The sequence below is a fragment of the Aulonocara stuartgranti genome (assembly GCF_965226115.1).
Source record: "Aulonocara stuartgranti genome assembly, chromosome: 16".
Lineage (NCBI taxonomy): Eukaryota > Metazoa > Chordata > Actinopteri > Cichliformes > Cichlidae > Aulonocara > Aulonocara stuartgranti.
The window spans coordinates 15,970,474-15,996,764 of NC_138952.1; the positions used below are offsets into that span (position 1 = coordinate 15,970,474).

The 26,291-nt window shown below is 39.0% G+C and overlaps 1 protein-coding gene across 4 annotated transcripts; it reads right to left on the reverse strand.

Annotated features, from left to right (window-relative positions):
• Positions 1 to 78: 78 nt before the first annotated feature.
• csrnp3 (cysteine-serine-rich nuclear protein 3) lies at positions 79 to 25,915 on the reverse strand. 4 transcript variants are annotated; one of them, XM_082507534.1, is made up of 6 exons: positions 24,566 to 25,915; positions 23,644 to 23,683; positions 6,713 to 6,881; positions 3,890 to 4,149; positions 3,385 to 3,681; positions 79 to 3,198 (listed from the first exon to the last, which is right to left on the reverse strand). In XM_082507534.1, the coding sequence occupies exons 3-6, from the start codon at positions 6,873 to 6,875 to the stop codon at positions 2,053 to 2,055; spliced, it is 1,866 nt and encodes a 621-aa protein (XP_082363660.1). In that variant the 5' UTR covers positions 6,876 to 6,881; positions 23,644 to 23,683; positions 24,566 to 25,915; the 3' UTR covers positions 79 to 2,052. The 4 variants fall into 4 exon arrangements, with proteins under 4 accessions (XP_082363660.1, XP_082363661.1, XP_082363662.1 ...); XM_082507535.1 differs by lacking the exon at positions 24,566 to 25,915 and adding an exon at positions 23,857 to 23,881; XM_082507536.1 differs by lacking the exons at positions 23,644 to 23,683; positions 24,566 to 25,915 and adding an exon at positions 10,207 to 10,572.
• Positions 25,916 to 26,291: the final 376 nt, after the last annotated feature.

Consider the following 26,291-nt stretch of genomic DNA (forward strand, 5'->3'; position numbering starts at 1 on the left):
CTCTGTTTCAGTAACCTCCTCACTTTGTGTGCTTGAATATGAAAATATATCAAGTGATTTAGATACAAAAGAAATTTTAATATTTATTTCAAGATCATGTCAAGTGAAGTTGTCTATCTACAGTTTGAAACCAAACACAATGAGAACGAAAAAATTACCATTTTGTGCAAAACATATGCATTTCACAGAATACGAAATCGAATTAAATAAATCAGGCACATGATGTTTTACAACTCACAACCAGCATGAAACAGAAGACTTTTTTTAAGATAGAGAAGCAATTTACTCAATACAGACTTTTAATAAACCACAATAAATACACATTTCATTATATCATTCGTAATAAATACTGGAACATAAAACCAAACACAGGATTCCCACATGGATGTCATCATATTAGCCTTCTCACACTGTATGCTTTGGCACAGTTAATCAGAACTATTGGCTTTGCCGATGCCACCGATTGCCTGAAAGCAGTCCGTATACTTCCTTCGTGGCACGTGGCGTGACAGGTCCCAGCTACTCGAGTGTCGCACAAAACCAGCCAAACTCTTGCGCCAAGTCTTCTGATTATAGTGATGTTGCGGATATTTGCAGCTTGGAAGTGGGACAAATATCAGTATTCATGCAGGAGCAGGGAGCTCAAGGTAACACCAGCATTACAGCAGCGCTGTTTACTGAAGTATTGCAGTCCTCCACTTGTTGAGCAGTCACTTCAATTTCCATCTTGTCTGTGATTTTAAAGGTTATTTATACATTTCTGGTAAATATTCTTTCCGTATCTGGTTGTCATTTTTGATGGCTTACAGGACCCCAGGAGCCCTACTGTGTACTATTTGAAAATAAGTTTTGATTGTCAACCTTGAACATGTTTACCCCTTATAGTTTTAATAACTGTATATTGTTAACCAAACAAACAATGCTTAAAATACAAATATAAAGCACTGTTAAAGTGATGAAATGCCCCATCGGCTGATTTTACTAAGGATTTTCTGTAGAAGAGAAAATCTGTTTAAACCATTAGTCATACAAAACAAAAATTAAAATCTTTATGGGATTTACGTAAATAAACATCTAAGTTGTTAGACAGTATAATGTTGAAATCCCATCAGCATTACTGGCACATTTCTAGAGGACATATTTTGTCCACTAGACCAGTTACTGTTCAAATTAATTCTATTTTACTGATAAATATTTCATAGTTTTTGGACATATGTCAAAGTGTGACTTCATTAATATCCCTGTATTTAAAAAAAAAAAAAAGTCTTCACATTAAAAATCTTCTTTTATAGTGACACATGCTAATTGTGTTATTCTAAGAGTAAACAGCGGGGAGAAAACTGAAGTCATTTCAAACCAACTGCATGCCACTGGACCCCAACACAGCCCCAACAAGGCTGTGAATTGATTTTGACATTTCCATTGATATCATATTCCAAACATACAAATAAGTTTTCAGGCTTTTTCATGCTTTCCAAAACCATAGAAAAGCATATAATTGTGACGAAAACAAGAAGAAAAATGTACATTATGTATACAACACTTTTTTTTTTAAAAATATAAAACAATGGCATTTTTTCCCAAACATCACTGAGATTCCGAAAACGGCATGCGTATTGTTATCAAAACATTTACAATAAGTATACACATACTTCAAAAACAATAAATAAATTGACAATAAGCCTTTTTTTTGCACATTTGACACATATAGCAGACATAGAAAAGTTCCATCTACAGTACAATATCTGCTTAAAACTAGAACTTTACATCTGAAATTACAGGATACATTGCACAGCGTGACATAAATTATGCTTTGATGTTTTTTTTGATACGTTCGATTTTGCAGTTAAGCACACGATGTACTGGAGACAGCGAAAAGCACCTCAAAGCCTTTTACATAATGAACTTGTGGCTTTATAGTTACAGCTGAAAATGCATTACGGCGCAGTGAATTGCTTTGAAATTTAAGGTCAGATAATCCAAAAAGGCCATGATCATGTTCCTCTTGAAGACGCAATACTACTTAAAGAATACTTAAAAAGGCGAGGCACACTAAATGGCTGTGACCTCAGGGCAGTGGTCTGGTAAAGGCAGGTTCTTAGTGTTGTTTGCTAGTAAGGTCAGGTCAGAATGTCCGTTGAGACTTGACTCTTGTGGTGGCTGCTCAGTTGTCATACATGAGTTGTGACTGCTGTAGGAACTCTGATTGTTATTGTTCAGGTAGTTTTGAAATGGAGCCTGGTTCTCGTTTTCTGCCTGGTCCTCAAACGCCGCTTTGGACAAAACTTTATTCTTCGGGTCAGGTGTATAACAGGTCAGCGGGGTGGTAGGGGCACCACCGCTCAGAGTAAAATGGTGATTGACTGCGTATTGTTCTTCAGCATGATTAGAGTAGTCTGTGTACTGCTCAGCAGTGACGCTGAAAGGTCTCTGGGCCACGTTCCCGTTGGTCGTACTAACTGGATCTTGGAATGCCAAGTTTTCCCCATAAGGTTCACTAGGCTGGCTGGTTTGGCCGTTGGAGATGGCGCTCGTGCCCCCCAGCTGATAGTACTCAGCCGGAGAGGAGTTCATTAAATAAGTGTTCCCATTAATGTGGTTGTCATGTCCCACAGAGCCATCACTGTAACACAGCACAGAGGATAAGGGCACAACTTCGGTATGAGAAATCGACGGTGTCGTCATGTCGTCTTCAAAATTCTCAGACTTCTCTTCATCATCGTCGTCCCCCTCCTCGTCCTCAGAGTCGCTGTTAGCCAAGCTTTGTGTGCTGGAATCAGACAGCCCGCTGCAAACGCTGCTACTGTCCTCCTCATCGTCCTCATCTTCGTCGTTTTCCTCTTCCTCCTCCTCCTCGTCCTCTTCATCTTCTTCCTCGTCTTCATCATCTAGTGTCTCCTCCATGTCGTCTGCAGCTTGAAGGTGCATGCTGGCCGCCTGTGGAACTGCATCTGACAGAGAGTACTCCAGCCTGTGCTGTGATTGAGCAAAAGGGTTTCCACTTCCCAGGTCGCTTGCTTCGCCGTGGTACCCGTTGGTTGGGGACGGCTGCTGCTGCTCACGACTCTTCTCCAGTTCGAGTTTCATTATAGTGTGCAAGAAATGCGTTCGGACGCGAATGGGATTGAACTCCACTCTTCCAGTTGAATTGCTGCAACCTTCTTTTGTGCAGCCACATGGAAATGACATACGATCCACCTGAAAGCAGAAAAGCAAAAAAAATGTACAGATTTTGTTTTAAAATAACATGTAAGCAAGTTCTTTCATGTAGTCTATAAATTATTCATGTAAGCACATTCTCTTTAAATGGGCCGCATGTTTTTTTTCTGTTTACAAGTCAGAAAATAGAACATGAGGCTATAGCATGTGTGTCATAGGATTTACCTGGCATTTGATCCCTGCAATGCTGCAGGCGCAGGTCTCAGGGTCACAGAAAACCCTGCAATCACAGCCACAGTCCTCTCTGGACATGCGAATAGCCCGAAGTTCATGTTTTTCTTCCACATCAATCTTCTTTACCCCAGAGGAGCGCAGCAGTGCCCGACGCTTTTTAGTGGTAAGAGGCTGCAGGAAGAAGTACTCGTCTACTTCTGTGTTGTCCAAATCAATGTCATCATCAGATATGTCCTCTGCTGTGAGTGTGTTGGCCTCTTCAGACTCCACTGTGCCATTCTTAGTCAGCTTTAAAAACAAAAAGGAAAAAAATATTCAAGCACAAATAATAAGCTAAACATCAGCATCAACAATCTGGTTTATTTGAAACGATAAATCATTCAGGAAAAATTCATCACAAACAATGACATCTGCTGAATGTAGGTCATGAAATCCACAGTAAAAAAAAAGATTTACAGGTAGGATTTTGTTCAGAAACGAATAAAAATGCTTTCACCTTAAGTTTGATTGAGTTGAGTTTCTCCTCCTTCAAGTGGTCTCTGAGCATGTCTCTGTGGATCCTCTTCTGCTCTAGGGCAAATTCACCCACGGAGTACTGCCTGATCCAGCTGTGCCTGCTGGACATGCCCAGTGTGCTGCCTCCCTGGCTGGGCACGCTGGTGAAGCCCTGCCGTCGGCTGAAGTAGTACACTGTCACATTCTCAAAATGCACCCTTCTCGTCCGCAAGCGCTTCTCCCTCTTTAATATTGAGTTAGCTGAAAAGGAAAACAGGAAGTCTGAACACAGTACAGTGTATGCATGCAATTCTTGTTTTTGTTGTAAAATGGTTTTGATAATTAACTTACGCCACGTGGAAAGGATTACAGCTCTACTTCAAGAGCTTATAACTGCTGATTTTTTCAAATATATTTTTACCATTTTTTCTGCTAGAGTAGAACTATTTTACATCCATGTAAAATAGCCTCTCTCTTTTATATGTCTACATCTATCTATTATATAGAGAGATATAGCTATAGATGGATATAGACATAATGTCGTGAATTAGCACAGATTTTCATCATGTCTCTGTGCTTCCACTTGGCATGCAAGTCTTTAGTGTGTCTTTTTAAGGAGTGCTCTACAAGGGGGAGGTGCAGAGAAGAGGGCAACACTGGAGCATAAATAATCCCCTGCCTGGCCCAGAGATGGAGAGAGCTGGTTCACAGGAGCAGTGTTCCCAGTATTCACCCCCCTATCAGACAGACAGGACAAATAGAAACCATCTGGTTCCAACAGCTCTCCACCCCATGCAAAAGCAGACAATGCATTTCATTACACGTGTAGAGCTAAGAGAGCAAGACTGCTGAGAAGAGCAGAAGAAGCGAAGAGTAGCATTACCTATAAAAACAATAGATAAACAATTAAAAGATGTTAAGAGCTATGTAATCAGATTTCATATGATGAATATATTTCATATATGAAATTTGTCCTAACAGGTCTTCTTTTAAATGCCCCAGACTCTGATCTGACTGTTTCGTAGACACTCTAAAAGAAACAGACTACAGATGTTTTTCTTCTTCTCTGCCCAACACCACAGCAAAGGATGTAAAGCAAAGCCACTCAGGACTTAAGTGTTTCATCTGTCTGCCAAGCTACTCAATCACTACATGCATGTTACTTCACAAGAGCGCTGTCTCCCAGTGCGCAGCTCTCTTGTTGCTATTAGCTGACCTTCGAGGCCCCGGTTACCGGCGGCTGCGGTTGACACAGAGGCCAAGAAGAACCTCAAGAGATGCAGTACAAAACTTCTGTCTCTAAACTCCCTTACTGAGGAAACGGCCCCCGTCCCTATGTATGTCATTCATACACGCAAAAAGGCATCATCAAAAACTCTTATTTCACATTGTTTTCTTTCTACCTGGATTACCTTTTATTTATTTATTTATTTATATAGCACCATAATCCCAACAACACACACATCAAAACGCTGTATATTGGAAGACCCAACAATAATAGTAACACCAAATTAACCAAGTAAGCAAACTGTGCAGAAACACAGGAACACAAACATGCTGCCCAAATGTGGCTCTTTTCTTTTTTAAGAATCAAATTACTGAGATTTTTCAGCCAGCATCTGAATGTTTTCAATATCCCCCGAAGTATTAATGACCTAGTATTGTTTAATCTATTTCATTCACATTCCATCGCATGTCTTTAACCGTAAGATTCACATGTGCACCGTGTTCTTTATTAGAAGTGACTTCAGTATCCTTTGAAACCTGGAGAGGAGACGTGTCTTTTGTGATAGGTTTCTCTGAGACTGATTTCTTTTATTCAAAGTCGTTTTTGAGCCCAGACATACTGTGAGATCTTTTAACAAGGGGGCTCCTCTGAGTCACCTATAAAATCTCAGCTCAAAATTATATTTGCATTTCTTTAGTGGCTTCTTCATTTCACTTGTCTACTTGTATCTCACCCCTATCCTATTAATATTGGACTCTAAACTACAGCTGAGGAAACTCATTACTTGACTTACAGAAAAATAATCTGCAAATGTTTCAATGGATTCATCATAAAGAGGTAAATATTTTAAAGTGCATTTGATGATTTCATCTTTCTGTCTAGAAATGTGCTGGGGGGTTTGTTATTTACATATATTTTGAACTGAATATGTTTTGTTTTTGCTGATTTTATATTTTAAGAAAAGACTAATAAAGAGTTACACTGGGATCTAGAAATTGTTTTATCTATTTTAAAGACTAAACAATTAACTGATCAGTCAGCTGATTTCAAACAATTAATAATGCATAACCCACTATGCATGAGTCTGTTCTCAACGGGGCTGCTCTCATTAAAAACAAACAAACAAAACTAGATTGCAATAAGCAATCATTATTTAAAACAATAATCTTGTTTTTAGATACGTTAGATAGATATTGCATTTACATGTGCAGCACCAGTAATGTTGCACTCATGCAGCTTGATACAAAATCAGCTATTTCCTCTGGCTGGGCCAGTACACTGATGATGTTACTAATGAGGGAGGCTGCTTGTGCATGCTTCCCTTTTATTACAGCACCAGACTCTTTGCCTCCTCTCCTCTCTAATGCACAGCCATGACTGTAAATTCATATTACATTCCGCTATCGACAGACATGCACATTTGTCTTCTTTGAGCAGCATCCTGCAATAACTGTAGGCTGCAAAATAAGGCTGGCTCAGATTTTGCGTAAAAATCCCTTTCAGTCCTTTAGCTTTGTCTATCACGAGGCAAAATGAAAACATTAATCTTACTGTCACTGAATATAATGCACAAATTTAAAAGATGCAGGCACTCACAGGTGAAAGGGCCTGAAGCAGAGGGGTTGACACTGTCGCTGCTATCCCCACTCTCACTGTAGGAGACCTCATCATCAGACTCCCGCACGGAAGAGCACGGGGAGGAGGAGGCTTCCACCTCCTCAAATTTCCTCTTCAGTATTCCGCTCATGGCCCGCCGCATCTGCACCTGAAACCGACAGACAGCAGAGGGGCCACACATTATTTAACATCCAGTTCGGAGCCCTCATAATCTTCAACTCGCTCAATTAGCAACCAGCCAGACTCTCCCACCATCACTTTTACTCAAACATGCACAAAATCTCCACTGCCACTGTCTCAGCTCCCAGGCACTCTCCTGGCAATTGATCACTTGGCACAAAGGGGCAGAAAAAGAAAGACGAAAGCTGCGAATTATATACTATGTCTTCCTTACAGGAAGTTCATTCCACTCTCTTTGATTGAGAGGTTCAAAAAAAAGAGAAAATGGACCAGCTTGTCTAGCGTTTTTACTTCGCAGGTTGAAGTTATGTACAATATGCAAAATCTAAGGTGTCTGCAATTTAATTGCTGCTATAAAACACAGAAGTGATTAAAAATATATGCACTGGTCGAAAATGATGTCTTTCTCTTAAAAGAATACACTAAAATTTTCACTTACATGGGATGTGGAATTTTAATACAAGTGCAAACCCAAAGATGTTCATTTTCATGTACAAGTATGAGAACAATTTCATGTCTAGTTTCCAGTCCCCTCTGTACTATGGGCTAATCGTGCCGCTCTTGTTTTCCTCCATCACTTCTGTTTTCCCACACGTTCAGATTCACCTCATTCAAAAATGTCAACATCGGTACTCTGGTCCAGTAAGCTACCTTCTTCAAACAAAACTTAGTCCTTGGTCTATAAAGTCATTGTAATCTGTCACACTCCCTTTCAAGACGTCAATCGTGCATCACTCTTCCTCTCCTTTTCCACCTCATCTGATTGTCCACCATCAAAATCTAGACCCTGGGACATCCAGTCACTATCTCCAAAAACCCCCTGAAAACAATAAAAAAAAAACAAAAAAAAAAACAACTTCAATTTTGCATGTTCCAATTTCCTGCATAAATTGTTCCTCTCTTCAAAATGCTCTGCCCTTATTTGGAAAAAAAAGAAGGCTTCCTACAGAGGATAAAGAAAAGGCCTCAGGTGAATGCAGTTAGAGCCATCGTGAATTGGAGTGAAAATCTATACTGTGAAAAGCTGTAACTGCTGAAACAATGTTGAAAAATGCACTCTGTAATCATGCATCATAAAGCACCGCAAAGATATTAGCAACAATGGAATAATAGACATGATCACTGCAACAAATCTTCCAGAGAAAGCCGCCACAGCGCTGCTATGTAAACATATTTTAAACATGAGCTCTACAGTAATATTGGACAGCAATGTTGTGCGCAGTTTGTTATCTGCGTGTAGGTTCAGCTGGCTGTTTGTGGTTAGCATGTCATGCTGTGTTGTAGTGTTGCAGACCACTTCAATGTCAACTGAGAGGGTCCATTAACTCCCCTGAGTGATGATGCAATTAGACAAATAAACAAGAACAAGCTCATCAGTCAAATAAAATAAAACTAATTATGATTACAGAAACTGGCTCTACGACACTGCAATAACTATCAGTTTCTCCTTTTTCCTTCTTTTTTTTTGATAAATATCCTGCCATTATTCTTTAGTGTGTAATTAATGACCTGCAACATTGTAGGACTTGTTTAGTGGTAATCAGTATTTACATGACATTGATTAGGAACGACATTTTAACATAGTAAATTACTTGTTTTCCCTGCTTTAACAGCAGTAGTTGGAACGTCTTGTCACATTTCAAAATAAGGCCAGTGAAATAGTGCTGCAGTAGCACAGCAAGGATTGCTATGACTGGCAGCTTTTCCCTTGCTGCCTTTCTCTCTGAGAACCTGGAATCAGTAAAGACAGTGTGCATCTTCACCCAGTCCCACTCCGTCTATCTGCCAGAGCAGCTTGTGGGGGAGTTCCATTCACAGACAGCCTCAGTGTTTCATCTGGGCTCTGCTATCAAATCATTACAGATGCAAATGCTGCCTGAGAGACATGCTGCCTGTGAAAGAGGTGCAACCCAGAGAGGACTAGCACTGCCAGCAAGAGGGTCATTGTTCCCGGGAGGATGTGCTTGTTCAGTGCAGTGACATGGCAACACCAGCATTTGGAGAACCTCCAGAGTCAACAGCTCTACCTACAACTAAGGAATGTGAGGCGTCCTCCATCTGGGAGAATGTGAAGAGGAGAGGAGTCAGTCAGGGTAACCTCACTGAAAAGATTTCTCACCAAAGAGAAATATATATTTATTTATTTTAAATAGAAATGGGAGCCTGTATCCTGAGCTTGTAGATTTAAAAAAAAAAAAGAAAAGAAAAGTGAATGAATGGCTGACAGGAAACTCAAGATCAAAATACTCACTTTTATTACAAGAATAAGATTAACTGAAGACAGACTAGATTACACGAGCCTGCCCTGTGATATTTTACATTTTCATTAATAGAATCTGCTGGTCTCAAATCAAAAACAGCAAAGAAACTGGTTTATTTCACAATCCACTTAATTTGTCAGCCAACAGGAATGGAAATTTCCACCAGAAATGACCTGTGCAATTTTAGTCCATTTTCTACTGAGGGTCCTAATTAGACACTATTGTTGGAAACCTATTCGTATGCTTAGCCCATAGATAAGGCTGCACTAGGCTTTGATACCAAAAGTGGTTTCCATGGAGATTCTAATGTACTCTCACAACTAGTGCTTTCCCATATGGCAATGTTTCCAGTCTAACATACTGTGTACAATAAAACTCTGACGTTAGAGAATGAAGTTAATATTTAAGCAAATTCTGCTGATGCATTTATACACAGTTTCTCCTTCAGACGAGTGTATAATAGTTCATCTGGATTCAGCTGTGATAGCATGAAAAGTTAAAATCTTAACACTGCATACAAATGACATCATAAACCACAGAGCTGTGGGTAACATGGGGTGAACCTCTCTCATCGTGGCTAAATAAAAAACAGAGATGGTTGCTGCTCTCCAACAGCTCTTTCTTTGTCTTCACTGTTGCCTTACCACTAATCATGGCTGGGCAGCACACACTATGGTACAAGAGAGAAAATCCCAGAGAAAATAATGCAGCAAAAAAGCCAGCTTGGAAAGCCCCTCCCTGTGTTTGCCTCTGTCGGCACACACATCAACTGTGGAACCCAACTCTTATCCTTAATCAGCTGCGCGCACAGCACTGTAGCACACTTGCATTATGAATACAATTATTTACCCATCATCATTCACAAGGTTCCCACAATAACAATAAGCCGATTTGACAACGCAAAGCTCAAAACACTCATCCCAAGTGATGCCAATAAGCCTGTGGCATCTGGAGCAAGTCATGACACATCAATCCTACAGTGGCCACATTTCACTTCTGTGCATGGCCTGCCCCCTCACAGGAACAACTGACCTGTATCCACTGGCTGAGTGTGACTCCGTTCACCTCTTCTCACAGCAGTACAGCAGCACAGTCACAAATGTGGCTATTCAAAAAAAGTGAAACATGATGAATGAAGAGAGTCCCATTTTGTTTCAGTCCACTGACTTGCAACGACCCCTGAGCTCCACGGGCATGACAAAAAAAGGGTGCAGGAGTGTGAGACAGACTGGTAATTTTCCTGTTCTGACTGCACTGTCGGTACCGTATGCTTTATTGTTGCAAGATGACAGTCTATCTCATTTTAACTGCCTCTCTCTCTCTCTCTCTTCTTCTCTTTCTCTGTCTCTTGCTGTCTTTTTTGGCCACACAAAGGCTCATTAGCTGCAGCCGGCTGAAAGGCAGGAGCCTGACTGGAGAAGAGTGGAGCAGAGCAGAGGCAGTCTGTGAGATCACATGGGTGGGATGTCTGAGAGAGAGAGAGAGGAGGGGGGAGGGAGGGAGGGGGAGAGAGTCAGGCGTGCCTCTGCTCCTGCTGTCTGCAGATATTTTTACCAACATGAGCTGGAGAGAGGAGGGGGCAGGGAGCAGGGAGTGAGGTGGGAGAAGTATGAGGGGTAAAAAGAGTAAAAAGGAGAATGAAAAAATATGGGAGAAATTTATAAGGGGGTGGGGGGGGGCTATGTGAAAGATGCTGGCCAGTGGGAAAATGGGATGGGGGGGGGGGAATGCAGAGAGCATATCGAGAAGGGAAGGGTGAGGGGGAGAAGGATAACGAGGAAGAGGTGGAGGGAGGGAGAGATGAAAAAGAAACAGAGTGAGGCAACAAAAAGGAAAAGAGGAAGTGTTCAATGCCAAGAACAACACAGCAGAGAAAGATGGGAAAAGAAAGCATTAAGCTACACAATCAAAATGTGCTGATTTGTAAAGACTATCCTGGATAAAGGTAGCAAAAATAGATCGTTATCTGTCTGCAAGTAGCTTGGAGCTATAAAGATGCTGTGTACCTGAAAGAGGCTGAAAAGTGAGATCCACAGGAAACAAGATTTGTCAGTGCTGTAGAGAGCGTGCTCCTAACACTTCCTATGCCAGGAAGTTCTGCTGAAGAGTCAGTGAGGCCTCGGCTAGTGCAGTCGAGGAGCCAAAACATCATTCTCGCACTCAAAAGGATCGTATGTCAACATAAAAGTCCTGCACTTCCTCTTACAGGATAGTTTTAAGACAAGAGGCTTTTTTCCCTCCCTTAAAGAAATCCTCATACTCCTCAGCTTTTTTAAGCTATGAAGTGGATATTATTTAAATACTGAGTTAGTTTATACGGTTTCAATTAAACTTATTAGTTGATAATATCACGTCAGTGAGTTTCTGCTGTTTCTTTGATGTGAATTCAAGGAAACAGAACTAATCTGCTCCTGCAATTTTTTGTATCGTCATCTGTGTCCTCGCTGAACCTCAGCTTGACAGCACTGTGCTCCTCCTACTCTACAGATCTGTTGTCTCCTCACCTCTTTCTTCCATACTCTGCCACATTATTTTCATGCACATTCAAAGACCACAATTGGTATTTTATGACTTTTATAACTATAAACTCACATACTACTTAATAAGGAACACGTTTTGTTATTGTATAATGTTTTGGTGATGTTTTAAGACCTGATTGATGATTTTTCCCTTACCATATAACATGCTACACTATGGAAAACAGCAGTAGCTGCATTAGTAGTAGTATTAGAGTGATTACACTGAGGATTGATATTGACGGTCAAAATCTTTTTCTAGAATGGAAGTGGTCATTGAATTGGCTCTTTTTATATATATATATATATATATATATATATATATATATATATATATATATATATATATATATATGCAGAAGTGGTTACTTCTGCAGTAAGTGGTTACTTACTGCAGAAAGGAAGCCAGAGGAAGAGTACCAACAGTGCAGACTTCAACAATGCACTCAGAGATTACAGTTCGCCATTATGGTTGAATTAGAAGGACCAAAGAACAAGCAAGCATTTTAACAACTGCACCAGTAAAAAGGTACAAGTAACACACAGACACAACAACAGGGTGACCTGTTCAATCTAATAAACCCAGTAAGACCACAGTCTGGTGAAAGAGCAATATTTCTAATTCTTAACTGCAGGACAACAATAAGAACGTTCATTCATTTTTAAATCTGTCATTTTATATTTTGCTGCCTTCATTTTCCTTGATTGAGATAAGTTTCTCATTTTTTAAAACATGGATCGCATCCATTGCATGGTTACTGTACTGAACTGGAAAACTGCATCTAACCGTATATGCTCTTCTTTGATATAAATGAGCATACTAATGGAAAGCCTGAACTACTTATCCTCATACTTTGTTAAATATAAAAATGATTGCTCTGCTAACGACTCTGAGAAAATAAATGTCAATGACTTGGCATATATTGTTATATTGATAGGTGGGCACATGAGAAACACTGATTTATGCCTGCTGGCATCGAATTCTGTGTTGCAAAGCAAGTCTTGAAAGCAAAGCTACTAAATGTACCATCTTTTCCATTGTAACTTAAAAAACATCGATATTAATATATTTCTGTAAAAGAGGCAAGTGGTGATATACCTACATCAGGTTTTATCTTATTCAAATCCAACATGAATTTTAAATAAATCACATCTACACCTTCGGTATTTATGTATATATATATATATTTTTAAATTAAAGTTCTTTTACAATACCAGAGTATACTACTTCTACCAGTGGGTGTAATATCTATTTATTAATAATAAAGCAAGATTCCTCTCTTAAACAAAAGCTTTACAAAACCTTTGACATATTTCATTACAGTGGTTTACTCCATCAATTGATCCATTTTCTTCTGCTTATTCAATTTACGGTTGTGGGGGGTCTGGAGTCTGTCCCAGCTGTCACTGGATGAGCGGCGCAGTACATTCTTTACAGGTTGCCATTCTATCACAGGGCTAACACAGAAAGACAGAGAATCATTCAGGCCTACGGCCACTTCAGAATCACCAATTAGCCTAAAAGTCATGTCTCTGGACTGTGGGAGGAAGCAGGAGTTCCCGGAGAGAACCCATGCGCACTCTACACACAAAGCCTCAGCCACCCAGTCTATTCAAACCCTGAAATTCCTTGCTATGATGGGACCACTAGCCACCTCATTACTCTTCTATCATTGCTAGAATAAGTAACCTGAAAACACTGACACAGCAACTTATAAAAATCAGGACTTCTTCAACCTGGATGCCATGGATGTCTTATCTTTGCAGCATGTTTAGCTATATTTTCTACTTTACCAGCTTCTTTCTGAAAATGGGAACAAAGAAACTAACCAACCTATCCCATTTCCAAATTTTGTTTTTGTTTTGTCAGAACATAACATGTCATAACAAAATACAAGTAATATTTTGGCTGCAACAATAAAAATATGTCCTATTGTTATAATGCATACACATACAATTGTTAGTTTTAGCTGTTCTTATTATCACTTTCTACAGAACGTTTCATGAAATATGCCATTTACAGCCTTATCTATATTCCTTTAATGATTTACCCATGAGCATTATGGATACTGTATATGCTCTTCTATTACATAAAATAAGCCACAGAGTTGGCATTTGTTACACCATTGCACCAGTGGTTGTGACCTATATTTGCTATGACTCCAACAGCCTTTTTCATTTATCTAAATGTAGGAAACTGAAGAATAAAAGAAACTGAAAAAAAAAAAAAAAAAAAAAAATATATATATATATATATATATATATATATATATATATATATATATATATATATATATATATATATATATATATATATATATATATATATATATATATATATAAGAAAGGTTTAAAACAAATGAACTGCCTTAATGCAGCCCTGTTGTAATTATAGACAACATGAAAAGCTTCTACTGTAGTGAATTAAAAGTAAATCATGACATCTTAAAGTCCTGCTTTTTAAATTTAGCAGCTATAGTGGAGTAGGCAAATCACTGTTGCCAGGGCCTTGCAGACAAGACCTGGATATGCATGTTTTCAGTTAACATCCAACATTTAAAACTAACAATTACATAAATTCTTCAGTAATCTTACTAAAACATTTGGCTTTGAACTGTCTGTCTTCATGAAAACATATCAACAATTCATTGGCAACGGTGGCCATGAATCACAACGTTTATTTGAGGAAAATAGAGTGAACCAAGGATGAATTATTGCACCCACCTTGTTCATCACCTTCATCATAGTCATTATCCTTCTTGGCACCCAACAGAACTATTTCACAGTATGTTCAAATACATAAAGACCAGATGGTTGATTCTTCAGCCTGTCGAGATCAACAATGACCAAGTATCTCCCTCAGGTGTACCAGCAGGGCAGATCACAATGTTATCTACTGTCATTCACAACAAGCACTTCAGTGCTTCCATTTTGCTTTTCCAAAGGCAAACAACAATAAAAACAATATGTTGAGTAGATTCAAATTTTCAGTATAGCTTCATATCCAAGTAGTTAGCAGTTTGCCTCCAAAGCTAATACTGACAATTGATGTGAGGGTGCATAAGCAAGCACTACCACTGTTATGTGTTGCAAAAAGAATAAAGAATAAAGAATAGCAAGTCACCCTGTACGCAAGGTGTCCCTCAGGGTTCAATTCTAGGCCCCCTGTTATTTTCACTTTATATAAATGACTTGCCCAATGTGTGCAAAAATGTGGACACGATTATGTATGCTGATGATACGGTAATTTTTACACAAGCCAAAACTGCTGATGATGCAGCCCATCAGCTTTCATTGGCATTACATGATTTACAAAAATGGCTGAATGACACATGCCTGTGCCTTAATGTTAAAAAGACCATGTCAGTGTTTTTTAGTAAACCTAAAAGAAAAAAGTTTGCTTGGGTGCACAAGAACTAATTAATGTTGAGGAATTTAAGTATTTGGGAGTGCTACTAGACTCAAAATTATCCTTAAAACACGTTAAAAAAGTGGTGAAAACTATAAATGTTAATATACAGAACTTTAGACATAACCACACATCATTAACAGACACAGCGATTACATTCCTGCACTCTATGATACCGGCTCATATTGAATACTGTATTACAAGTTGGTCTTATACGAGCTTTGCTGCTATTGGGCCAATCAAAGTATGCTACAAAAGAGCATTGAAAATATTAGATTAAAAAAAAAAAAAAACTTTTTCATATCACCATTGTCAAATTTTAGATAAATACAAGTTTCTAAATTTTACCAATTTCAAATTATTTAAGATTGCCTGTCTAATATACGAAGCTATACGTGGTCTGGCGCCTCCACCAATAAGTGATTTTATTAAACAAAAGTCTAACAGTGTTGCCGGGTCTCGACTGACTCGAGCCACTGTTAGAGGTGATTGTGAATTGACATTTAGACGGACCACCTTTTCACACAATGCTCTGTCATATCAGGGAGTGAGCTTCTGGAATAGTCTTCCACTGTCAGTGAGGGAAAGTACAAGTCACCCCTCTTTAAGAGTCACTTAAAAGGGCGGCTGAGGGACACACAAACATGTGATCATGTTTAATAATCATGCTTTATATTGGACGTGAAAAAGAGTTAGTGTATTACAAAAAGGGAAACAACTATTAGTGTAATGGGTCAGTGCAATATCAGGACAGTCAGGGCATGTGCAATACTGGGGTTTGTGCAATATAATTGATGTGTTTCCGTTATTGTTATCTATATTGTCCTCTGTGTCCACTCTTCTTGTCATTGTTTGTTCTAGTATAATGTGATCACCGCTTTTGTCCTTGTCACATGACCTGTAAATAGTGTCTCTGTATGTTTTTACTAACTTGTGTTTAACACCAACCTGCCAGAGGGTCTGCAGATGGAAATTAGTCCAAGGCTATAATCTGGCATATTTACATTTGTTAAAATGTTCATTAATATGTAGTGCCCCTCTTTCTAAATAAAATAAAATAAATAAATAAAATAAAAAAGCGTAGAAAGAAAAGTATTTGCTAAGAAAAGACAAAATGAAAAAACACCAGATAAGGTAGGTACCCCACTCACATCTGCAAAGAATGCAAAGATCAACGCACCACGAAATATGCACATCGGCACTGATGGAATCACTGGAAAAGCACATCTTAATGGAGAATAGTTCATAAAGAAACAATACTGAATGATGGATGACTCCAACAGGCAGCAGCAGACAAGGCAGATCGATGTTACATCACCACCACATCTGCAGTGGAACCCATAGTTTCAACGCAGAATAAGTCTCTCTTAGTTGATTCGTGGAACAATTTGTATTAGCACAATACAGTGTACCACAACCGGTTGATTAAGGTTAGACTGTGATTGTCATTTTGACAGTCTTTTCTAACAACTTGACTTTTCTGCAACTTAACTACTTAACCACTGAGTGACATGCATATGTAAGTTGAAGGAGATAATTACCTCTATATGCAAAGAGCACACACCAAAGATTAATAAAGAAAAACTGAAACCAAGATCCAAAATGGTACACTGTTCATTTCTATGACTGCTCAGTGGGCACATACACTGAAAAGCTTTTTTAAGCATTTTTGAGCTTTTATGTTTTGTGGTATACACAGAAATGTCCCGTGGCTGTTCTACTTACTTACAGTTTTACTGGAATCAAAATGATTACAGAGTGTAATCAGTGCAATAGCCAGTACAGGCCTTTTTTTATAATAGGAGTTGGCAGAAACCAAAAAGACAAGTGCAGATTGGATTGACAATAGTCAAGAAGCCAAAAATGTGATTCTTGTGAAATGGCCAGATAATAAAGTTATATAGGCTAAGGCTAATTTTGACAAAAAGCTGCCTTAATGACACATACACATACAAAGGTTGCCAAATGGGTTAATAGGGGAAAGGTTGGGTGAGTATAGACCGCATATACGCTAGGAAATCTTGCTTTCTTATTCCGTCTGCATCCATAAAATGCCCATGATATTCAATATGGCTGGTAGCATCACAGCCTACTAGAATTTCCGCAGTGATGAAGTCCACATTTATACAGCCCAGATGGCTTGGCAGATCGTTTTATTCATTTTTTTTCCTTTCCATCTTTCTTTCTTGATTATCAGATACATTTATTTTCATTGCAGCAAACTCTGTCTGGGTGACTGAGGGAGCATTCCAGCAGAACCAATTGAGGGGGATCACAAAGCACAGAAAAATCCCGAAACCACAAAAGATCCTCAGCCATGCAGGCAGTCTGATGTTGTGTTCGAAGTCATCTATCACTGGTGTCACACTCAACCATAAACGGCAACCTTGAAACAGAGAAAGAAAGCTTGGCAAAGAAAGAGAGAGGAATAAATAGATAGAGGCAGAAAGAGAGAGAGACCAGGTCTCAGCTGGACTCCCCTGAGGAGAGGCTGTGGCCTGGATGATTATACAGCTACAGATGATGTCAGTGGAGGATCCCTGCCACCGAGTGACACAAACGCAATGCTCACATATTCCTATTTTTTAAAACGTTTTCTAGATTAGAGAATACAGTAGAATATTTTTGTGTGGGGTGAAGTGTCGTTTGTCCTAAATAAACACCCTCAGTAATAAACATACTAATTTCCATTCTGTACTTGGAGACCACACAGTCACGGGGATCACACACCAAACATAATCAATACAGTGGGTGGTTAGAATAAAAAAAAAAAAAAAGAACTAAATGTTAACAGAAAAAGAAAACAAGTCATTATAAGTTGTCTTTTTTATATAATGGAACTCTCTTAGATCATGGAGCTGTTTAACATATAAAAAAAATGATGTGCAAACGCTGCAGTCAAGCTTGAGCTTTGTTATATTTGCAGTTGGTCTGCCATGACACAGGTTAGGTGCAGAGCAGTAAGCAAACATCTCATAATTTTTCCATTGCGGTGCAATAAAGGTCAGGTGGACAAATTTTGCAAATAATTGATCCGTTGTCAAATAGAGTCGTTCGCATTCTCAATCATCTTTGAAAGACGTACACAAGAATGCACATGAGGTGGGGAGAAAAAAAATATCCCCAATTAAACACAAGGGAATTCGTTTAAGGAAATGTTGCGACATCTACAGATTTATGCAAATGAGACTTCGCATGCGCTCTGTACATTTGTTAACTTGCACTTGCCTCGGGCTGCAGACAGATCTGCTTCACACACATGAAAAAAAAAAAAGGGGGGGGGGGGGGGGGGGGTGGAGTTAGAAGAAAGAGAGGGGAAAGGCAGGGTAAGGGGAGAGGGAGTGTAGCCCACTGCTCAGCACTCAGCACACGGAGGAGCTACAGCCTGGTGATGCCTGCTGCAGCCTCTGCAGCTACAGTACAACCCGATGTTGGGAATCATTGATCCGTTCTTCCTCCTTGTACAAGAATACAGGAAGCATGGATCCTGATTAAACGCATGGGTCGACAGAAAAGGGTGCTCTAATGTAGCACATTTAAATGCACCACTGTTCAGTCACAAAGAGGTGGAAATAATTGGCAGTCATACGAATGACTGTAATTATTATTGTTGCAAATTACTGTTGGGAATATTCTAGGTATAGCTTCATGGGAGCTTCACACCAAACAGTATTAACAGTGTTTTAATAAAGCAAAACTACAGGACTGAACTGAAATTGAATCTTTAAGAAAACATCTCACGATAACTCCTTTTGTTGTTGTTGTTGATAAGTGTTAATGATCAAAACACAGCACAGCAGACAAGTATGAAGGCGAAGACGCTCCACATTCAGACTGATGTTTTGATTTGCTGTAATTCAAGTCTCACGCAGTGGAGGCACAATCAGGTACCCTCACCCTCACGTCAATCACAATGATGAGCTAAATTATTCATGCCTCTATATTTTATTTATGACTGTATTTTCCCATGCCTCCTGAAAGTTCGCAAAAGCCGGTTTGTTGGCAGACACAGAGCTGCCGAAGCATTTCATAGAGACAGGGCTGCTTTTATCTTTCACGCAGGCTGGGAAAGCTGTGGGATGTGGAGTTCATATTCTGCAGACAAGCCTTATCATTTATATATAGCCAGTATCATGTTGAGATCTTGAATATTTTTTTATATGCAAAACATTCACTGTTATCTGAGAAAAACGGTTAAGTAGGCCAGCTTTGAATGTGATTACTATATGCGGTGACTTTGAGTAAAAGAAAAAAAAAATGACACAAAATATCTCTTGATAGAAATATGTATTAATTAGCATCCAGGATACACACCTAATTAAATTTTGTTTTAAGGTATTGTTAGTTAGGATTATAAATTCTTATATAACACATTTAATTTATAATATATAGTTCAAATAATATATCCTAGCCTTTACTGAGAGTAACTCCACTACAGACATCCATTCACAGATGCTGTCTTATGTACAGCAACTGTTATTAAACACAAATATCTAATCAGCCAATCACATGGCAGCAACTCACTGCATCATGCAGCAGAAGACACATCGTTTGCCATTCTTATCAGCTAAAAACAGGGAACTGAAGCTACAATTCAGACCAAAATTGGACAACAGAAGCTTGACTAAATGTTGCCTGGTCTGATGAGTCTCTGAAGAGTTCTGCTGCAATATTCAGATGGTAGTGGTGTAATGTGGGGGATATTTTTTTGGGCATACTTTGGCCCTCTTAGTACCAACTGAGCATTGTTTAAATGCCACAGCCTCTCTGAGTACTGTTGCTGACCATCCATCCCTTTATAACCACAGTGTACCCATCTAATGATAGCTGCTTTCAGCAGGATAAAGCACCATGAAGCTCAAATCATCTTATCACAGTCCCTCCAGCAGAGCATCTTTTGGATGTGATGGAACCATAGATTTGCGTCATGGACACGCAACCAATAAATCTATAGCAGCTCTCTATAGCAATGCTCTCATATCAGTATGGACCAAAATCTCTGAGGAAGTTTTCCAGCACTGTGCTGAACGCCACAAAGAATTCTGAAGAGGGTCCAGCTGGTACTAGCAAAGTGTACTTAACAAAGTGACTAGTGAATGTGTATTGCTAGTCACATGTAGTTCCCACCTTTTGACATAAAAACATTTATATTCTAGATTCTGCCATTCACAATTATAGGAACAGATAATATGCAAATGATTTAAACCAGCTTTATAAGCAAAAATAGCACAAAGACACCATATTGGGTTTTATATGTAAAATACATGCTCATGCAGTATGGTGGTGCAGTGGTTAGCACTAATGCCCTAGAAAAAGAAGATCCTGGGTTTGAATCAAGATGCCAGTTAGGGCATTTCTTCATGTTCTCCCTGTGCCTGTGCGAGTTCCTCAGCCAATCACACCACTCCAAACACATGCTTGTTAGGCTAATTGGTGATTCTGAATTGACCATAGGTGTGCATGCTTGTCGGTCTCTGTGTTAGCCTTACAACAGACTGGCAGCCTGTCCAGAGTGTACCCTGCCTCTTGCGCTGTGACAGGATTCGGTTCTACTGCAATCCTAAATTGTATAAGCAGAAGAAAATATTTGGATGGGTGCTCATTTTAAAATTGAAGCCAGCAACACATTTCTCACAAGTTGAGAAAGAGCCAACAAATCACACAGATACATACCTGATGTAACTATCAGTAAACAAAGCTTGTAACTACATCCTCAAAACACTCCAACAAGCAAAGAAATAAATATAAATATAAGTCATTCATTTAAAAATTATGGAGGCGCTCTCCCCACGAGAGGTTGGCAATATCCCATAGTTTAGAAGTCACTGCTGCTATGTGATGGTGCGTTAGTGCGTATAGGAGGGGCACTTTACTGTACACATATGTGATAGCACCAGGTAATGCTGAATTATATCAAGCACATATGCTGCCATCCAAATGTCTTATACAAGTAAGGCCTTGCTTATTTTAGTATGCGGGACAATACCAAAGCACATTGTGTGTCAAGGTGCTAATCCAGCCTGTCACCTGTCAGCCATTCACAATATTATGAAATGAAAACTGCTCCAAAGGACTGCTGAGCTTTCGAGCAGCTGAAAAGCTATATCAAGCAAAAATAGGGAAACATTTTGCTTTTAAAAGTACAGGAATTGGTTTCTTCAGTTCAGAGAGATGATGCAACACAGACGCAAACATGCCAAAGTCTCAACTTTAAAAAACTTTTTCTTTTTTTATTAAACATCACCATTTCTTAATTTCTACATTTGCTACATTTTTCCACCATTTTCATGTAAACGTAGCCTCTTAATGATTTGGAAATGATTGTTTTCTCTTTTCAATTGTCGTTTTACATTAAAAAACAGCATTTATTTTCAATTAAAACTGAAATATATCCTGTAGTAATAAAATGAAATGTAAAGTTAAAGCACATAATTACAGGCTCACTTAATTCACTTAATTCTGTTGAAATGGCTGCGTTCACACTGGATATATAAAAGCATTTATGCAATGGTTTACTTTTCACTAACAAATAAAACTCATTAAGCCAGAAAGATGCGTCTTCTTTTTTTTTTTCTTGACATTCGATTAGCTGGCGACAGACAAAAGATTCCAAATAGGTGTCATGGCAACATCTCAAGAGAGCACAATCCTGAACCGTGAAAACTCGGCACAGCGCAGCCAGGAAGGAGCCAAAGACACACACAAAAAAATCACTTCAAAAGCTTCTAAATTGGAACCACAAACCCTGCTGAGGGACACAAAGCTGCTATGTAATCTAAAAGGTTGATATTAGTTCAGACTCCATTCTTTCTATACAAGCTGTCGATGTTATGATTTAAATTCTGTGTTTGTGAAGAAGAGAGGCATCAATTAACACGTGCAATTAATGAAAAACACATTGGGAGGCAGAATTACTGAGTAAGCCAATTGGTTTTTGTTGCCAGAAGGTAAACTGTGTATAACATACAATAAAGACACCAAAAAATGTTACATTTTCTAATTCCTGCAATGTACACACACCTTTTATATCTTCTGTTTGTGTGGCAACTAAGGAAAGGCTGTCTAGTGTGTCCGTGTATATGGTAAATGAGCTGCATCAAGATGTAGTTTATGTATAAAGTAATGTATTCATTTTGAGAGTGTTATTTTAAATTTAAATTTAGTGTTTAGCCTGATGGGAATGGGAGGGTGAAACAGATATTTTTCAGATATTTCGGAAACCTTGGAAAATAGAAAAAAAAAAAGAGAGAAAGAACTGCACATAGTCCAAAAATTACGATGTTAATGAAGAATGAACAGGAATGAGAGGACTGAAAAGCAAAATAATACATTTCGAATTTCAGCATATTCTTTGATTTTTGTTTAACAAATACTTTTTAAAAAACCAACAACCCACAAACTTGTTAATCCTCAATGCAACAGCTTAGAGTTTGACCCTTAACCCAACTCAGAACATCTCGCCTAACCTTAAGGTCAAATTTAAAGCCACAAATTCTTGCTGTTAAAAGGACACAAAATAGATTTAAACGTGCATGTGAACTTTGTGTGCAGACAGCTCACCCACACCAGCCTCCTGCTGAGAGACTCCTCTAAGTGCTGCTAAGCCATCACACCTTTCCTGCGAATCTTCAATGGACTACATTTACTGTTATCGAGCTTTAGCCATCTGTGCTACAGTATGTAATACCAGCATGGCTGAATCAGTTATTCAAATAAGCCAGCTTAATGATACAGCTTTCCACAAGTAAATACATCTACTTAATGTTTCAGTGTCCTTTCACTCTGTGCCACATGTACTAATTAAATTCTGTTCCTCTGAGGACTGGATGCTGATCGTCTGAAACAGATGGATTGAGGAAGAAAAATACACAGACACAAGAAGAGAGGCCCCATTCCCCAAACACACACTCGCACACATGCACACACACACTCACACAAAGCCCACCTCCTCACCTTTCAGATCTCAACCGCAAATATGAAAAATGGTTGCATGTACAGTACATGGCCGCATGCTTGGACACGGCTACAAACTTGGACTTAAGACTAAAAAAATACTGGCAGATGAACAATAAAGAAGGCTGTGCTGGATAATGATGCTGCCATGTTCAAGTCTGGTGTAAAACAAAAAATCTGACAGTTCAAATAAGAATAGATTTGCATTACATACAAATACATTAGAGCTGCATGGTGAGGTCTTTGTTTGCTCTTTTTGATTGGTGATTTATTGAGAAAAAATAAAGACGAAACATGAAAAATAGCATATTCTATAAAGAATATGTCCCCTTTTCATCACAGTGATATCAGACGCATCTCTCTCTAGTATAAACCAAAGAGAATAGCGCAGCTGTCTGTATTCACTAAACACTGTTGTCTGCATCAACATCACATCATATCTTGTTATTAGAGGGTCTTTTGTGGCAGCATAGCAACAGTTGTGCGAGCTTTGAGCACCGTCTATTTCACAGGCACAGATCCAGTATGTTAATGTGTTGTGAAAACTGGCAATATGATGTTTCAAATAGCATAAGCAAGATTTTCTCTTACCTTTAACTAGAATATCAGACTGCAACGACCCGCTTCTGTTCTGTAAGGAATAAAGACGAGAGATGTGCATAGTATTTGATCCTCTGCAGCAAATCTAATCTGTCTTTAGGACAGCTAGAAAATCTATAGAGACTGTACAAAATGTGCCCTTAAGAAATATGTTTTTATGGAGTTTGCTGTATCATCTGATGTAAAGTGCATCACAATATTTACTATTTTTTTCTCCTTTCTTGTTGTTATCACACCAGCCGTACACAGGCTTCGCCAGGGAAACTTTGCCATATCAGCACTGACATATGAATGATTGACAGAGCTTTATCTAAATCTCTTTGTGAGCTACTCTTTCCTTTTATAGTTGGGAGGCAGAGGGGAGGTGGGGGTATCCCTGGGGAGGAAGGAGGGGAAGAGCCTGGCTGCCTCCCCTGCCTGTTCTGTACAAGGCTCTGCAGGGGACTAGACTCTCTTCCTCTAGCAGTCCACATGAGAGGACAGTTGGCCATATACCAGTCTGCCTGTGTTACCCACATGTGCTCACTCAAAAGTGACGCACAAAAAGGAGCTCATAGTATTTTTTTTTTAATCTAAACACTGAGCTGAACTCTTTGTGCGCAAAACGTTTGAGCAATAAAATGGACACCAGTTTAATTTGAAGAAAAAGTATTAAATCGCTCCTAAATTTTAATGGCTATTTAGTTGTAGCAGATGTCCTAAGCAGAGTGACTGTTGAGCTGTGATGCCCAGTGTAGTTAAACAAATGTACCATCCAGTGCACTGACAAACAGCTGGCAAACGTAAAATCGTCAATTTACCTCAGGAAATAGTAAAAAGACGCGAGCAACAAATATAATCCGTCTGTCCGTAATTTCATCAAATATGCAAGTGTTCAAATATAGGCCTGTTACCTGTGATTGATAATACTCACCATTCATTTCGTTACTATCATCAGTATCCAGTCAGTCAATGACGCCCTTTTCTCAATGGATTTCACAGTTTTGCCCCCAGCACCATGTCACGGCTTTGCCTCTGCGGAAATCACCCACCAGTGTGAGACCGTTAAACCCGGCCCCGGATTCCCGAATGATACTGGAAGTATCGGCACAACTGAGGTGTACAGCGGTGCTTAGACAGGCACTCCTTCCGGCTGCTCGGAGAACAATGGTGCAGCATCAGACTCACAGCTTCGCGGCCAACGTGACTTACTCCGTCCAATCAAGGTTTTATAAACCAGGAATCAGCCGCAGAGCGCTGCTGCTGCCTGCCCACTGGAGCCTCAATGCAAATCGCCGTGTGTCACCAGTGGAAAGACTGTGGCCGTAAAAGGTGTGTTTGATGAGAAAAACATATCAGGAGATATTAGAGTGCTTATAATCCAGGCAGAGTTCCTGAAATGATGCTAAAACTGAAAGAAAAATAAATATAGCCTAAACACTTCTCACACTATTATCACCAATACGTGTACAACCATATAATATTTTACCATAAATGTAGTCTAGAAATATAGATGTACCTTTGCTAGGGTTAGAGTGACTTTTTAGCTTAATACAGCTGCAGCATTTGTGTAACATCCTTCATGTATTGCCTGTGGAATAATTATGGTTTTCAAACATGTCACACGTGGTAATGAAACTGATCGAGTTAAGAGGCTTATAAAAAGAAACAGCTGCCTTGACAAACACCCGTAGTCCAATGCATTTCAAATGTAATTAGTCTGTGCTTGGTTATGTAAGGTAAGACGGTCTAAAAGAAAAGGACGTCAAAACAAACAAAAAGGGGGTCTCTGACAGGTCAGCGCGGGATGCAGTTGAAAAGCTCTGTTAATTTTTATGTTAATTTATTAAAATAAATCAAATATTCATCATAAAGTCCTCATCATAGGCTCTCTTGAGGGTTGGGAGTAATATAAATCAGTCAAGCACACTGCCATCTTGTGGCAAAACTACTGTTTTTCAGTCTCAAGCAAAAAGAAGAAGAAAAAAAAAGGGGGGGGGGAGAAGTCACGTTCATTTACCAGCTGATCCAAAATGAGGTAGACCGGCCTCCATCAATACCATTACTATTAACCAGCACCCTAATTGTCATACATGAGTATTTGGTCATACATTTTTTTTACATTATACATTTTTGTGCTGCAGATTAATGGTTACCTTTATTTTATAATGTATCAATTTAGTAGAGGTTTCATAAATTATGCTCTACAAAGATTATCAATAGTTAGACATAAAGCTCACCAGTATTTATATGTAAAGCTCAACCTGTCGCTTCTTTATTTATTTATTTTGTTTGTTTGTTTGTTTTCCCCAGTATGGATAATCCAGATTAATCACCACGACTGTAGATGTGCCAGCATTGGGCAATGAATAAATGTTTTCCCCTAACCTTATTTTACTGCACCATATATATATAATATGTGAAATGCAAATATAATTTTCCAACTTTGCTCCAGTCTCGTATGTTATTTCATATATTTTGGCTTCTACTTTGCTCTCTTCCAAGAGAGTGCCACTATACTTTCACTAAGCTCTAACATGGCAGTGTACCTGATATGACACCTTTCCAAGGTTTATATCCTGACCCTGTACAACATGTGGCACTGACAATAATGTATGATACCTTTAAACTGCTACAGGCTAAGTGTACCCGGACACTAC